General features: G+C 40.9%; 1 protein-coding gene across 1 annotated transcript in view; it reads left to right on the top strand.

Moving 5' to 3' along the window:
- Positions 1 to 11,500: 11,500 nt before the first annotated feature.
- Positions 11,501 to 17,867, top strand: part of RASGRF2 (Ras protein specific guanine nucleotide releasing factor 2) — a 138,931-nt gene continuing 132,564 nt past the window's right edge. The window contains exon 1 of the mRNA XM_084305512.1: positions 11,501 to 11,900. Coding sequence (XP_084161638.1) covers positions 11,616 to 11,900 — 285 coding nt within the window. The 5' untranslated portion in view covers positions 11,501 to 11,615. The remainder of the gene's footprint in view (positions 11,901 to 17,867) is intronic.

Below are 17,867 nucleotides of genomic sequence, written 5' to 3'. Positions count from 1 at the left end.
AAGGATGTGGTGTCAGCCTGCTGGAAGGTGAAAGGCATCAGCAAAGAAGGACTCAGTGGGTCTCCACATCCCTCAAGGGTACGGAGAAACTGATGCTCAACAGCATGGAAAAGAAGATTCACTTCACACATTAGGGGAACACTGCTAAATGTGAGGTAAGCTACTGACTTTGAATAGACTGTGTGCAGGATCTGGGAAAAAAAAGTCCTGCAGACCTTCTGAGGTCTGGAGAGGCAAACACCACAGCGGGGTGGTGCTGGCTTCCTTGAGTCTGTAGGGAAGGGATGGGTACATCTGTTAAGTCCTTCCAGGCTTTGTGAGCTTATGGTATCCCGGTTAGTGTGTGTCTGTGGGGTTTTATACACACATGAATGAATTACGTAGCCCTACATCATGTACCAGCTTATCTAGTTGCAGTTACTGTATCAAGTCGTATGCTGTCAGCAGTTCGGGAGGACTGGTTTCCTGGAAGACCCTTTCTCTATGTGAGAGAGTTACTTTTTCTGTCACAGTAGGAAAAAAAGTCTGGAACTGCTTAAGGACAATAAATAAATAAATATCAGAGGATGTTCATGTTTGCAGGACATGAGTTTGATGATGCATCTCTTTTGTGTCTCTTATCACATTACCTCAATAATAAACCCATCTTCTGAAATAACAGTTACCTGCATCATTTCAGCACCAGCTTCAACCTCCTTTCAAGACTTTGAAGCACAGAGGTTGAGGGGAGAGCCAAATGGTCTATTATTGTTAATGGTTTTCCTGAAAGACAGCAAAGAGAGGAGGACAAGGAGAATACTGGAAGCTGAAAGCTTTGAATCAGGGCTAGCAGTCACAGATGGCATCGCATCATTGGCATGCACTATCTGTGGCTGCACACACAGCACGTTTTTGGCCAAGCAGCACATGCCATGGTGGGACTGGTGCGAGCCTGCAGCATGCAGAACCTGAAGGGACAGCGCCAAGGGTGCTGCTTTTGTAAAGGGGGCTGTCGTGGTGCCACTTGCAGGGAGTACCAGGGCAGCAAGTGCCAGTCTGGTGACCTCGATGATGTGGGTAAGGACACAGCACCACTGCCTTCCCCCACAGGGATGACTATGGTCCAGCCTTCCTATGCAACCCTACAAATATACTGTGTTGGAATGGGATCTTGTTTTCCAGGCTTTTGGAGCCTTTATGAACCCCTTCTACCAAAAAAAGCAAACAACAACAATAAAACCCCAAACATCTCATGATAGAGGAAAAAATGACATTATCAAGTTTGTAGACATTTGTGGGCATGTGTCTGGTGTCCTGTACCAATTGATTCATTTGCGTGAAGGCAGGAAGCAGTTTTAACTCTTCTGTTCATGTGTGACATGTTTTACTGAATTATGATACTACTTCTCCACTGACTTCATTTTTTAAAAACATTTTTTTTTTGTTTTTAGTATATGAGCATCCTTTCCACAAATTCTGCTTTTAGCCAAAATTTTTGATATAATTGATTACAATGAAAAACATGTTTTGGGGAAAAAAACTCTTGTTTATAATGCAAATACATTCATATTTCTGCTCAGTTTTTCTAGCCAGATGAGCACTACAGGAAATTTGTGCATAGCAGTCTTTTTGCTTGATCAATGAAGAAAATTAGCTCTGAAAATGGTGTTTTAGAGGTAGCAGAATAAACAGGCACTTTGAGACTTTGTTATCTTTCCTGAATATTTTATTTATGAAGTATATTGCTGTATCTGGGAAGAAAATAGCAGAGGGAATGACGGCAGTAAATACTACTAGGAAGCCCAAATGAAACCAGCATGCCAGTAGTTCCTAATTTTGTTTTCTTCTTTCCTACCTAACTCCTGTACCTAACTCCTTCTCGTCTGTTTCTCAGTTATGCTTGTACTTCTAATTTTAACAGCTATTCTGATGCATATATGTTAATAGATTTATATAATCTATACAGTACATCCCAGTAAGGCTGACAGTACTGCTCACAGCTCAGTTCAAGTTAGAGCAGTAATTCAAGAAAGCATGCAACATAAAAATGGTGCAAAGAGAAATTAAACAGTACCTTTAATATACATTATATACATTTCATCTATATTTCACATCCATTTTTATGTAATAACTCCATTTTAGTCATATCTGATGAGTCTAATCTTAGGCAATTAATATCTCTCAAGTGTTATGGAAGAAGTGAGTTTTGATGAAAAAAGACAGAGTGACATAGAACAATAAAACCACAGTCTTTATATAAAACTATCTGCATATTATATATGTGACATATCCAAATGTGAGTCAACCATTTACCACAGTTATAAAACATATTTTCACAGCCATAGATGAAGAGGCATTTGTAACATGACAAAATTAGTCCAGCTGTGGTGGTTGCCTGAAGCTCCTGCAAGCAAGTAGGTAGATTAATCACGTAGGATTCGTTTTGTTACTACCTACAGAGCCACGGCCAAAAATCAGCAGGAAAATGCTTAGCACATTTTGCTTTTTAAAATTCCATCTTCTGATTGTTTAGGTAGTGTTACTAGGACCACTAAATTAGCTGAAATAATGGCAATGAGATATTAAATCCACCGGCCTCAGCCTGTGAATAATTGGTGGATTCCCCAGGGGATATTTCTCCCTTTGTTTGAGCTTTACACCAGAGGAAGATGGCTGTAAATAGGAGGAAGTGTGACTCAACAGATGTATGGAGCACACTGACATCTTTTATCTTATTTCTCTTTGCTCCCCCTATACCTGTATTTGTTACTGAACTTTAAAAAAAAAAAAAAAAAAAAAAAAAAAAGACAGGTTACATTCACTCATTTACATAGGCTGCTGATCAGATACCAGATAATGATTCAGATATAAATGAGCAATCATTTACTCTAGTGGAAATTTTATAACTTAGAGCAGGATTTGTCCTAATTACTGTCTTTTACTGAGTATGAACCAGTAACCCGAAGGCATAAAGCTCTGTATCACATTACTAATTCCATGAGCTATTCAGTTACCTCACTTAGGAGCATTTAAAAAGCTTTTCTGAAAAAAAAATAGATTGGAAAACTTTCAGTATGTGGCTATTGGAGGGACTGAGGGGAATAACTTGGAGTTACTCTCCCCATCTACACAAACACCAAGCTCTCTGCAAACAATCTGACTTCTTTCTTCTTTTGAGTCTACCCAGCACAATCTGAGAAACACTTAACAAAACCCTTATCAAAACAATTTCAATATATCCTGTGTCTGCCAGGAAAGCATCCTATAATCTAGACCTCTCATTTGTCTTTCTTTCAATTACACTGCTTGTCAGCTTGCATTACGGATGAGTAACACAGAAACAGAAAGGCATACCCTCCGGAAGAAATATTTTCACTTTTACAGGATGAACAAGTTTAATCATACATAATAATTACATCAGTAACTGATAATAGTGATAGTTTCCTAGAATGCTCCTTAAATCCAATGGTAGTAACATTTAAAAGAGAAGTATATGCATACAAAACAAATAAAGCAAATTACGATACATGTTAAAAAAGTGTATACACATGTAATAGAAAACTTCCTCTCAGAAATCTCAGAATCTGTTTCTTTGGGGTAAAACTTAAACTTTCTCAGAAGCCATAACAGTACAGATGGCCTGGAGATATATTGAAGGGATATATTTTCCTTCCACAATCCAGCAGAATGAGACAAGCTGCAATCTGAAGCTCTTCCAGGGATTTTTCACTGATTTACCTCAAAGTGCTGTACAAAGAAAGTTCAGTGAATTTGTTCCCATTGAACTGAAACTAAAGCATGAGAAAGTGCTATGGTACCTGTAAGGGAAGTGGGTTTCGTCTGGAAGGAGAACTGAGGGTTCTTGAGCAGTTTACACTAGGACTGGTTGTGGTTTTTAATAGTGTCCATGAAACACTCTGTGTGAAAGGCAGTTGGGCAGTTAACATTTGGAGGAAAGGACAGCATTTGACAAATACTTGACCTCGGTCTCTCTGGAAGAACTTTCAAGTATGTAAGACCATTTGACTTTTGCAAAACAAAACAAAAATACCTGAATTTTCCAGGCTGTTGAAATGGTTGAACAGTATATTTTGCCTAACCCATTTCTTCTGCAGATTCTTGGAGTGTAACATTTTTAGAAATTTTTGCACTGAGCATAATTGAGGATGGATTTTTTTTTTTTTTTTCCTGAAATGTTAAGATCAGGAAAATGTTCCTTAACAGTGTGGGTTTCATAACCTTACTCCACCTATATTGCAGGCTCATGAATCTTAAGGATGTGTTAATTACAGACTTTTAGTGGTCTTCCTGAAGAAGACTCTAAAGTATCATCTAATAAGCCTTTCCTAATACATGACTAAAACAATTATGCTATAGCTATATCTGATCTATGTATCTACACGTATGTCAGAAATTTAGATGTAGTTCTCCAAAGTAATTATGTACCACAGCAAAAAAATAGAAACTGTGTAAATCAGCTGGAGAAGTATTTTCATGTTGCCTCTTCCCTTGTTAAAAAAAAAAAATCAAACAAGAAATGATCTTACTTCATATTCTCCAATATTATAAATCTAACTTGATTATTAATACAATAAAAAAAAGTCAAATTGGAACAAATATACCTTTCAGCCCTCCTCACTAACACGAGTATTTGATCAGTTTTATTTATTGGAAAAAAAACAAGTAATTGTGTTAATATTCAGAACAGTCATATGACTGACCCCAACAGGCAGATAAGCATAACATTAACAGTAACACAAATGGGTGAACACAAGTTTTATTTATTTTTTAAATGATAGATTTTTTTTTTCATACATTCAAAAGGAAACTAATTATGAAACAAGCCATGATTTATTTCTGCATTAAAAAGGACGAAGTATAATTTTGTGTACATTCAGGCTTTTATTCTCTTTAGGATGGAACAGTAGTGGCTTTGTGATAGGTACAATAAACGTTATGTTTCTATTTTACTTTAAAAATATAAATAAGTTGATTTGAAGTGCGATTAATATACTTCTAGTTTGGAAAGCAATCTACCATGAAAGATGAGTTATGCTTTTTTGATATGCTGTTGAATGTAACTGTAGCTGGATATTGTTTTAATTTTTAAAACTCTTATGATGCTTTTCTCTGAGCTGATTTTCTCTCTCTCTCTCTCTCTCTTTTTTTTTTTTTCTTTTCTTTTTTTTTTTTTTTTTTTTCCCCTGAAAGTGTACTCCATAGCTCCCAAACATCTACAAAGGTTATCAGCTAAGAATCAGACTGCTACAAATCTGGACCAGGAGGACTGTGTGTTAACAGAAAATACAAACCGATACCTGCCGTCCATTTCCCACACAATCAGAAGTCTCCAGAGCAAGCAGTGACTGATGTTAAGCTTATTTTCTTAGTTCTTGTTAAGCAAGACTGTTGCTTGGTATCTCTTTGCTTGCAAGTGGATCATGTGTGGGGTGGTAACATTGGCTCTGATCACTGTTGTCAGGACTGCTCTGCCTACAGCCTTTTAAGATTTTTTTTTTTTTTTTCTGTTACACACATTTTCTCCAGGCATTTGTAAGAGTCCCAGCTGCATCTGAATGGATTCATTAAAATGGTTTTCAATATATTGCATCTGTATCAAATATAAATGCGATGTTCTCATAAAAAGGCATTGTCTCAGAAATTTCACATGGTCTTGAGATGATGTGGGTGCCCTGCAATGTTTGATTTCTCTTTAGAGGACAGCAGATTCCATTTCCCATAAAACTGATTTTTATAGTATGTAGGCCTGCCTACCTACAAAGTAAGGTGCTGTACTTTTGAAAGCTGCTCAGCTGCATAATACATTAAATGTTTCTTTCAAGGTGACTATGGGGAATGCTACTTCTAGTTTATCAAACCTATTTCTATTGAATTATGCACCCCTGTGGCAGATTACTTGCACGCTTTATGCCAGATGGATAGGATTCTTTGTATCAGTATTGAGCCTTGTAAACATCTCAAATTCTTCCCAGGGTTACTTACTTATTCCAGATGGCACCCGCTGCGCTCGCTGTATCTTTCTTCCAGTCAGTGGGGCTTACTTTCCCCAAGCAACGAGAATGCTTTAGTATTTTACACAATTTTCCTATTTTTATGCCAATACATTGAAGAGAGCAAAAGCGAAAAACGGTTTGCATTTATGCTCAGTTCACACTGAATAATCAAAAAAAGGAACATTTATCCTAATATGTCTTTTTAATTCTAAAGTAATTTTCCCAGTTACCAAGGGCTCTTTGAAATTTGGAGTAATCATAGCCTGGTGTCTGCTGAACCCTTTACTTGCAAGAGCTCAGTCATCAGACTCTCTCCTGACTCACATTTGGAGAACATTATGAAATCTCTGTTATGACATGCCAATGTCTTTGGAACATTTAAAGAACTCATTTAAGTTATCTCCCAAGAATGTCGAGACAGTTTCATGCTTTGGCTGCTTGTGAGCAACAGTACAATGGTCTTTGTATGGGTACTGCGCTGATCACCGTGTCTGTGAAATTCTCATTACACAGCTCTTGGAATAGGGAAAAGGGGAGTGATGGCCACTAATCTGAAAAATTGAGAGTCAGCTTTGACAATTGCATTCCCCATAAGTGAGTACAGGCTTCACCATGAAAATTTCAGCCACATGAAGAAAGTTATGAAATATTATTTTCACTATGTGTTACATCGTAAATCTAGAGCTTAGTTTATGCCTGTTGTACATGTCCTACATAAGGCACGTTGGGAGCTTTTAATTAAGGAAGCATGGAAAACTCCCCGTGTATGTTCTTGTATCATCAAACCTTTGGTCAACAAGCTGAATGCTGGCTCTTCAGTTTTAATCCCAGTTTACATCTCTGTGCTGTCTTTGGAACAAAGGAACTGGCTAAAAACAGGCTTAAAGACAAAAACTGCATCTTTTCCTTCCGATGTGATTTCAGGAGTGACTCAGTCCACCAGCACTGCTGATGCCACTTTTTCTTCCAGCGTTAGGAAGGCACAGAATCTTGCTTCATCCTCGTGCTTCATTTGCAGCATGGGACCGACCCGACCAACTCCCCTCTTCCACATTACCATCCACCACCACCTGCAGTCCACCCCACAACGCGTCGGTCCCTTTTGTTCCCACTTCCCACCCTTGTCCCACCTGAGTCCCACCTCTCAGCAGCCCCCTGCTTTCAGCAGCCATGGCTGTCATGCTCTCTCACTCCTAACTTTGTCTTCCCCACAGCCCTCTCTCCACCAACACCTCCAGCAGCTCCTTCCCCTGCTCCCCACAATTAGGATCCTCATGCTGTCTTCTGCAATGCCCCGGCCCTTCCTACCCCTCTCCTGCTTCCTCTGCACTTTATCTGCAGCGCACTCATTAGGATCAGTCTGACAATCAGGCAGAATTCCTCCACTACCCACTTGCTTTTGCCTCCTGCCTAAGTACAGCTTTATTTTTTTTTTGAAGTCCCCTGATCACAGCTTGCTTTTTTATTTTTATTTTATTTATTTTTATTTATTTATCTATTTTTCCTGGTTTTGATTTTCTCCAGCCTAACTGTAGAACATCCTTTGGTAGTCCTTCCTATTTTTCCACACTGTCCCTGACCATTGGCAATATCTCTCCAATGACCTCTCCTGACACCAAATTGCTTCATTCAAAAGTTCCTCTAAAATCTCTTTTCACTCTCATTCTTCCCGAATCTCAGCAACAAATAAGCTAGTTGTGTTCAGAGAGCACTGCCTATCATGATAGGCAGCACACAGACCCTTTTCTCGTGTCTATGCAGCATTTAGCATAAAGAGGCTCACGCATTAAACAACGACCTCAACTGGATATAGGTAAATGATCTGCGGATACCTCCTGGCTGCCGAAATTTCCTGCTGAAAGGAGCAGTCCCTTTGTTACCCTTCAGTACAGCAGTTCCTAGAGCTTTCAGTTCATGTGAATCAGAGCTGCGAAGAACCTGGGCAGCACTGGTCTCTCTTGTAGCTGGATGTTTCCACTACTCACAGAACTTCCACGATCTTTTGGCTTAAAATGGGTTCAAATGTTCTTCTCTGGAAGGAAGTGAAAATGGCATCAGAGGCACTACCCGTGCTTTGTGTACTTACTACGTGGTACAGTGCTGACCCCAAACATCCACTCCCACTTGCTACAAGAGTAAGTACTCGTGAGGGATGAATTAGAACAGCTTGATATGCACAGTGATTTAAAGCTGGTTAGCTAGGGAAATCCCCCTCCTCCCCACACCCCCAAAATGACTTGATAAAATAAGAAAAGCAAATTTTGTCAAATGACATCAATAGGTAGGTTCAACAAGCACGTAACTGTTTATAGTCTTCTAAAAGGGGAATGGTCAAAGGTAAATGACTTTTCTGCACATGAGAAAATATAGTTATTTTCAAGGTATTTGGGACTTACTATACCAGTTATGTATATCATAATATGTTTGAAAAGGTTCCAGCATTATGGGATAATTAAATATCAGATAAGTATTATAAATACCTTTTGAATCACCACTAGTTTGTGGCTTAAAGGATAAACTATTATGTTAGCAAAACTGTTATCTTAAGTAAAATTACAAAGATTTTGGTTCATTTCTACATTTCACACAATATATAACAGGAGATACAGTTCTTAGCAAAATATAATTTTTCCCCCATGAGATATTGTAGTATTTGTTCAACAGCATTACAAAATTATTTTGTATTTGAGAGATTAACTTAACATGTAAAGGTAAATAATGATTTACTATCACAACCTAGTGACAAACGAAGAGAAAGCATTCTGAGTCTGTAACAACATACAGCAGAAACAGGCAAAACCAGACAAAAGTGACAGTATAAAAACACTTTTCCATTGCTTTAGGCATTTATTATTGCCCTCACATTAGCAGAATTTATCTTAACTTGTTTCTCAGAATGGAGGCCTACATTTTGCATACATTCTAAAATAGATTTTCCTGTCACCTGTCATTCAGAAGAGTGACAACTCACTGACTTGCCCCCACAAGCTCTCATGGTCACTTCTGGGTAGAACTGCATCAACAATTGCTATATATTTTGCTATTTATGACAGCTTTGAGCGGCATGTAGTGAATTACTTCCCAATGAAAATTTCAAGGTAAATATAGACTAAAATGAGTTAAGTTATCTCTGCTGATATAATGTTCCAGACAGTCACCACAGTTTTACAGAAAGCTCCTTGGGGTGTATAATGCCACAACACCCAGGGACGTGGTTTTATAAATTAATCCTCTGGAAAGAAAATACACAAAAAGGAAGCGTTACTTAAGGAAGACATAATGAAGACAAGGTAAAACAGCATGCTCATCTGTGTATTCTCCTTTTCTTCAGAACCCTGTGATATATATCAACAGATTCCTTTACATCCATATTTGCATATACAGCTTGATCATACTCATACACATGAATTTTTCATAGACTTTCTTTAAGAACAAAGGAAAGAAAAACTCTTCTTTATTGTTGTTGATAATGTAACTTAAAAAATCATATTTACGTACATGTGTTTGTTTAGATGTATTATATAGACGCGCAGATATGTAACAGATATTTAAAACAAAACTAGATTGTGCTTTCATAAGAACAATCAAATGATAAAGAAAACATCACTGAGAACTAAGTTGAGCTTTGAACAATAAAGGACAAGGCAAACTGACGGTTACACAATCAGCGTTCACTGTAGTGAGCAGGAACATTAGATGCTTCATAATTCCTGCAGATTGCTATGCAATGACATATTCAACATTTTCAGTTTAAGAAAAATGCCTGCTTGTCTGGAAGAAATTGTACTAAAAGGATTTCTTGATTTTGTAGTTGAAATAACTCTTGTCATCATTTTTTAAATGTATGTTCTAGCTGCTGTGGTAGAATAGACATCATCATCTGCGACTTATGCAAAATGTACATTAATGTACAAATAAGTTAAGCTGAGGCAAAAGCTTGAAACCTTATTTTGGCAGAGGTAAATTCCTACTATAGCTTTTGGTCATGACATAGGATGTGTTAGTTTCAGAAGAGACAAACTATGGACTAGGTGTCAAGCATTTGAAAACTCTTTTGAACTGCACCCTGCATTTTCCCCTTAATTTTACTGCCTTGCCATTTACTTGTATCAAGAAATAAGATATCTCGTGAAATTTCACACACCAAATTGATTCTGACTCGGATAGCACAGAATGGAGTGAAACTAAGTTAAAGATGCAAAGCAAGAGCCAAGTAAGAACCCAGTTGTCAAGATGCACGAATATGAGTTATTTCATGTGTGATTGTCATTTGAGTCGTCTTCAATCCCTGTCCAAACCTGGATTCCCCTGGACATCGTGTGTTATGCTCAGATCTCACCAGCTGCAACAGAGACCGGTCAGTTCCAGCGGAATTTCTGTGTCTGCTTCAAAGTTGTATGTTCAGAGAACGAGCTCCACGTGTGTCCGGGGTTTGTGCCAGTAACACTTAAAATCAAAACCACTGAGAGGGAGATCACACGGGCAGTGTTTTCCCGCTCGTTTTGTGCAGGATACAGCGTGCCGTTTTGTTGCAATTTTAATGTTTTTTTGTTTGTTTGTTTGTTTGTTTGTTTGTTTTTTTTCCAGATGGCCAGCAAGAGAAAACAATCTTCTCTGTTTGCATGAGCCCAACAAAGCAACAGACAAAAACACGTTTTTAAATTAGAGTTTTAAATGCCTAAATGCCTTTTTATTATTATTATTATTTTTTAATTATTTTTATTTTTGCGCGTGTGTGAGTGTGTGAAAGAACCAGAGAAGGATGCTTGAACAGTACAGCAAATTTAAGGGCAGGGTCCTTCAGTTCGCGGAAATTTCCATACCGCTTGCGCTTTCCTCCAGGCACCTCCCGGCCGTGTCAGAGCCCGTCCTTTGCGGGCAGGGTCCGCTGGGTCCCAGCGGGGGGCACGGAGCCAAGTCCGGGTCTGGCCCCGCCGAGAGCACGGCCGGGGGCTGCCCTGCGGGGCTCGCCGAGCCCCGGGGGCTGCGGGGCGGAAAAAAAAGAGGGGCTCCCGGCGGGGTGGGGGCTCCCCGGGGTGGTGGTGGTGGTCCTGGGGGTGGTGGTCCCGCAGCTCTCGCCTCCTCCTCCTCGCCCCTAAGAGCAGCCGCGGGTGTCGGGGGCGGCTCCCGGCTCCTGCTCTGACCCCAAAACGAAGCGGGCGGACCCCGCGGGCGGACCCCCGTGGAGGGGTTTTCGCAGGGAGCAGCCAGCACCGGCTCCGACGACCCCCCTGCGGACTCCGGTCCCCCCCTCCTCCCCACCTCCCTCCCCCCCGGTGCCCGCTCCGCAACCGCGCCGCCCCCGCGGGGAGGGACCGTGCGCTGCGGCGGCGACTTTGCTCTTTAAATCGCTCGGATTTAAAGCGGATTACGGCTCATCCCCCCCCCCGGGACTCCCCCCACCGCCACCACCGCCACCGCCACCACCTCTCCACACGTGACGGAGCGGCCCCGAAGGGGGCACCCCCCTCCCTTTTCTCTCTCCCCCCGTCCCCCCCCCTCCCCTACCCTCCGCCGCCCGGCCCCGACGCCGGGGCGGAGCTCGGGGTGCGGGGCTCGGGGCTCGGGGGGCCGGGGAGCGCCCGTGGGTGCCCGTCCGATGCCGGGCGGCTGCGGGCCACCATGCAGAAGAGCGTGCGGTACAACGAGGGGCACGCCCTGTACCTGGCGCTGCTGGCCCGCAAGGAGGGCACCAAGCGCGGCTACCTGAGCAAGAAGGCGGCCGAGGCCAGCCGCTGGCACGACAAGTGGTTCGCCCTCTACCAGAACGTGCTCTTCTACTTCGAGAGCGAGCAGAGCGCCCGGCCCGCCGGCATGTACATGCTGGAGGGATGCAGCTGCGAGCGGGCGCCCGTCCCCAAGGGAGCCGCCGCCGGCAGCGCCAGGGAGGCGGCGCTGGACAAGCAGGTAAGAGGCGGGGGGACCCCGCGGGACCCCCCTGGGGCTGCCCCGGGGTCGGTGGGGACGCCGCTGGCCGGAGGTGCCCGGAGGTGCCGCGGGGGCTGCAGGAGCGGCCGCGGGGATGAGCGCCCCGAGGGCACGGCCGGAGGTGGCTCCCGAGCAATGTGCGGTTGGCGGCGTCGTGGGGAGGTTTTTGGGAGCCCGGGCGGCCTGTCCCGGCTCCGGTCCCTGCGCTGGAGGAGCCGAGCAGGAGCCAGAGGGTGCGGGGGGCTGCGGGGAGGGCGGCATCCAGGCGGCTCCTGACGGTGGTGGCCGGAAAGCGACGCGGGCACGGGGCAGCTTCCAGCCCCTGAGCGGGCACTGTAGCCGTGCCAGGGGAGCTGCTAACCTTGCTCCGTGCCCGTGGGCTTCTCTGCCTTCAGAACTTGTGTGCTAAAGCGGGACGAGAAATGGTTAAGCGCTCTCCGTCCCGCGGCGACGCGTGCGGCGGCTCTGGCTGCCCCGAGGTGTGCTGCTGCGAGCGGCGATGAGCGGGGCTCCCGGGATCCCCCGGATCAAATTAAAGGCCGAATATTTCCCTGTCTGCTTTACGTTGGCTTGGTGCGCTTGTTTATTGGCAGTGTTGTTTAAACTACGGCTTGACTAAGGGAACTGTGTGAAAACAATGCCTTTCGCTATCTGTTCTCTGGGAATCTTAAATTGTGCTTTTATAGTGATGGATGCCTGTGTTGTTTGTAATTACATTTAGCGTTGCAGAGGCAAAATAATTACGTGAGAGCGAGCTGAAATTTGCTTTGCTTTAAACATCAACTATGTTTACATCTTTAAAAATGCTATTAGACTAATAGTCTGCTATTAAAGAGCCAGAAGAACACTGTTCTTTTGTTGATTTCTTTATATCCTTCTCCCCATTCACATTTCACTTGATGCAGAATAAAACTTTCAAGTGTTAGTTTGCAGATGTTAACTCTTTAAAGCACACACTTGTTTGTATACTCATGCAGACAGAAACATCTGCTAAGGTGTTTAGGAAACTCCCCCAGTGATTAAAACTAATCAATAACAAGAATGAGAAAATATTTAAAAATTAATCAGTCCTTTTTATTCCGAAAACATGATCATATTCTTACAGGAGTAAAGTAATAAAACGTGAGCTTTCAGTCTGATAATGGAAGACATTTATTTTAATCTGATCAGATAATCAGATGATAATGAAAACTCAGCATTACACATGTTAACTGCTGGTGGTGTAAGAACAGTGCTTTGATTTAACCACACAAATGCATTAATGGAATGAAAAAAAAAAAATAGAAGTTTTATGTCACTTTTTCATGAAGCAGATCTACCTTCCCCGAAAGAGAGAGAAAGAAAAATAAACTCTTGTGTTAATTACTTGGGTAGTTTAGACACTGGAGTGATTTGTACTATGGAATTACACAAGTAAGGGAGAGAGAGTTAGAAGAATTAATTACACATGAGTTTCATTGACATCTTTGGAGTGATTATTTGGAAAAACAGTGCATTGTCTTTAAGTTAAGTAACTGATGATTATGGAAAACGCATGCAAAAAAATAAAATAAAATTGTTTTCCTTAACTCACAGCTCATGTTCATTTTAGTTTGATTTGCTTCGGTATTGCTTGGCAAGACATATGTCAGAAAAAATCTCTGCTGAGAAGTTTTTGGAGTTGAGTGGGGAGAGAGCTGGCACCATACTTTGGTATACAGGAGACCGTGCTTCAGTCAGCAGACGCATTCAGGTTTGGGTATCTGGCTCCCAACAGGCACAGCAGCTTAATTATTGCATGCCGAGCCACGCTGGTGCTGTTAACTCTTCCAACAGTCTGCCATAGGGAACATTAAAGTGTTACAGGAACGACAACTCTGTTTTGTGGAAGATGCCAAATACCTTCATAAGATTTGTCAGTTCCATTAAAATATTAAAAACTATTAAAAATTGTTATGACAATGTATTATTATTATTATTATTATTATTATTATTATTATTATTATTATTATTATTAGTATTTTCTCTTTTACCTCTAGATATTAGTGGACTGTTTTGTTTCAGCATCCTTCAGGATGATATTTTCAAAGCAATTTCTTTAAAAGTACAGTACATTTCTTAATATTAAGAAATTGCGTAGTGCATGAATCTGTTGATATTCTGTGAATGCGGCATTGAACTAAGCATGCAGTACATATTCATGTTTTTTAGGGAGAGCTTTTATTTAAAAATAAAAACTGTTTTAATCTCCCTCAAAATTTATCAGAGTTTTTGTAAATGCCAAGCAGCTGTTGCTGTCTACTCTGATTTTATTTCAAAATAATTTCAGGAAAAAAAAATATTGAAAGAGCAACTGTGTGGAAGAAGCTTTGTTTCAAAAGAGCAAATTATGACATGAAAATATTACATTTGAAGAACTTAAATTCTGATGTTAAAATGCTTCTCCCCACAGGAGCCACGGACTGTAAACAAGTACAGCCCCAACAACAACTACTCCTTTATGACCATGAGAGTGTAGGTGATAATGAATTTCATTTTTTCTATCAGAAATTCTGGGAGGAGATTGGCTGTGTATCAGTGAGTGGCTTGTTTCTTTCAAGAGTAAAATAAAGTGCCTAAAAAGTAAGCTTTCTTCAGTGTGTCACAGGAGACTGGCACTTGTTACTTTGCAAGTTCATTTTTTTTTTTTTTTAAAGAATGATGGCAATGTGTAACGGAATATAGATATTACTATTTTGATTGCATTCAGAGGAGACCTGTATTTTAGCTTGTTTCATAACTATAGATTTTACACAGCAAAATGCTCGGATATAGTTACTAATAACTGTCCTAGTGTGTTTAAGCTTGTGAATTTGCTATGATTTGAGCAGACTCTGTTCTTTGTATCTTTCCTACAATAATCTTCCTCCCACTTAGGAAAATTAAATGCAGTATTAAGTCCATGTCCCCACAGATTAACAGAATCCAATTATTTGAATTTTTACTGCTTACTGTAGATCTGTATTTATTTTATAAAGGACATAGTGGTTTCACAGTGTTTGAAACCTCACTGTTTTACATACATTCATTGAAATAATGAGTGTACCTCTCCTCTAACTCTCTGTGTATAAAACGTAGCAACAACACTTAAAGGTCATTTTAGCTGAAGATTCAATGACTTAAAAGTTCATCTCTTAACCTGCATCAGGCCAAAGAAAAAACCCGTGTCACGCAGCATCCTGTGTCTGATAGACCTTACACATGAGGAGTGATGTTGTCTTTTTGGCAAGATTTTGGCTTACCAGGTTCAGGCGTAGCATTGTCCGTAAGCCTTACTGCCTTCATGCAGGCACCTAACTTGTCAGATGGTTCCAGTGTGTAGGTCCAGTGGAGAGGCCCACATTTTAGAAACTTCCTTCAGAATTTCAAAAAGGATGGATGAATTTATCTCCTCAGTGATATCTCTGGGTCTCTGGGTTGTTCAGATGGCAGTGGTTTTGTAATAGCTAACAGGATAAATAGTGAATAGTGGCGTTGCTTTGAATAAAAGCCTTCTTAGAATGAAAAATGTTTTTTTCCCTTTCAATTTTTTTTTTTTTTTTTTTTTTTGTGGATAAGTGGTCCGGTGGGAAAGTTTTAAGACATTAATGCTATTGGGAGTAGTGTTTCTGTCAGACCTCCTCATAAAAGATTCTGTAAATGGTTCCTGCGTGAGGATAATTTTGAGGTATCTGGCTCTTACTTTCCCACATAACCGCTGTCCCCTTGCTTGTCATATGTTGACCATTGTAAGACAATACAGTTTGTGAACATAATAAGCACAAAAAATATATTTTTTTAAAATGACTTTGAGATGCAGTCAAGGAGTAACCAAGAAATGAGTTGCTGACAAGGCTTCCTGCTCAAGGCATGCTGCATTGAAGAGGTTGCCTCTGGCTCCTCATGGAGAGTTGTGAGCTGAATTTACAAAATGCTCTGTGGTCTAAGGCAACAGACAGTAAATAAACAGAAAAGTATAACTCTTGTGATCTCTGAAGTGACTGAACTTTGCTACTTGGTAAATGTTTTTGTAGTTCAATGCTTACCTGTTTGCTTAGTAATGAGCATATTTTAGAAATAAAGAGAACAGAAAATACTATGGCCACGTCTACTGCCCGTTTGCCAAAATTTAAGCATTTTTAGACATCTAATTGTAACTCTTGAAAATGAATGTGTCTGGTGTAGTGTTAAGAAAAGAGCTGTTTTTAACTATGCAGAAGTGGCTGACAAATGAATTAGAGACAGAATGAGTTTACTTTTGAAACACCTTCCTCTTAAAAGTTAGTCAAATCCACACAGACATAACTTGGAGAATACTGATGCCATTCAATAGCTAAATATTATTCTTTGGCTACCTTAACCCATGCCAGGTGACTTTGCTCAGGAACTTGAGAATGACTGTTTTCTGTCCTTGAGTGTCAGTCACACTTGAGGGAAAAAGAAAATTGGAAGTGATGGTGGTAAGACCAGAATTTGTGGAGACAAGGTATTATCGAAGAGAAATCATGGTGTGAAGTTCTTAACACTTCTTTGTGAGGTCCTGTAACATTATGAAACATTGCAGCATGTTGTAATGGAAGATCATGCTCCTTAGTTAAGTTGTTGGAGAAAATACTAGATCCCAAGGTAAATGCCATTCAGCAAAGGTATATTAACAGAGATGCTGGGAACTCCCCGTAGCAAAGAAGTGACATATCAGCAAGTGAAAGACTGGAAGCACATAAAATTAGAACTGCATCCCAAAGCATAATGACCAAAAATGTCACATAACTACTTGTTGCGTAAGAATGCGTTCCACCTTCACAGATTTAGACATCCCACAAAGGCTGTACAAAGTGACCAAAACCTACATAGGTACAGCAGTGTAGCTCACACTTAGAACGCAAATATGCAAAATCTATTTAGAGTAATGTTTCATAAGGTTTTGACATGAGTTTTATTCTTTGGTCAGTCTCACAGTCAATGCTAGTGTTTTTTTTTTTTCTTTCTTTTTTTTTTTTTTCATGTTGTCTCTGAGTTTTTCTTTGCAGAATTGCACACATTTCACTTGATTTGTTTAATTCAACAAAAATAAGACAAAAATTGGAGGAAACAACCAAACAAAAATTCTGAGCATAAAAATAGCAAGTGAGCCCCTAATCTGTGATTGTACTCCATCTATCTTCACTTGCCTGTTTAAACTTTAAAAAAAAAAATTGGTGTTTTCTTCTTCATCATCCACATAGATGTACAATGAATGTAGTTTACTTCTCAGTTGCATGCTACCCATAGTAATTTCTAACTGCATACCAGAAAAAGGGGTCCACTCAGGGCTTCTCCATTTCTGTAGTAATCAGAAAATATTATTATGGTATTTTTATATTGATATATTATATATTGCAGTGTCATCACTAGCAGCATTTTTCATCAACTTGCTCAGGATTTTCCATCCTAAGAATGTGAGTGTGCAGTAAAATCTGCCTGAGTTTCTCCCTTTGGCCACACATATTATAATTCCCAGTCTTGTCACTTGCGATATGCTGCATTACGAAGTAGTTTGTGCAAAGGGGGAAAGGGACAGGTCTTGTTTTGGTGCAGCCTGATCTGTGATTCTGGGCGTGCGCGTCCACCCTGCATCCCTACCGACAGAGATGTCCAACCCAGCCGGTAGCACACCATGTCTGTGCAGAGACCCGATCGCTGCAGCACCTTCTGCCCACACTGAAATTGAGTTCTGTGTCCCGCTGTGTCCCTTCAAATGTGGCTTCACCTGGAGGGCAGCCACCCTGGGCACCAGCGTTCTCCACAACTGCATGTTGTGGAATGCATAAATATGAAGCATATGCATAAAAATGCATAAATACGGAGCAGGTTTGCACCACAAAGAACCTCCCCAGCACAGTAGTAAGTCATTAATGTAGCCCGCATGTAGCTGGTGGAGGCAGCGAGATCTGAAAATATCAATCCACA

This window comes from Netta rufina (genome assembly GCF_964035555.1).
Source record: "Netta rufina genome assembly, chromosome: Z".
In the NCBI taxonomy this organism is placed as follows: domain Eukaryota; kingdom Metazoa; phylum Chordata; class Aves; order Anseriformes; family Anatidae; genus Netta; species Netta rufina.
Note: the sequence above shows the minus strand (reverse complement) of the source record. Positions and strands in the feature narration are given on the sequence as shown.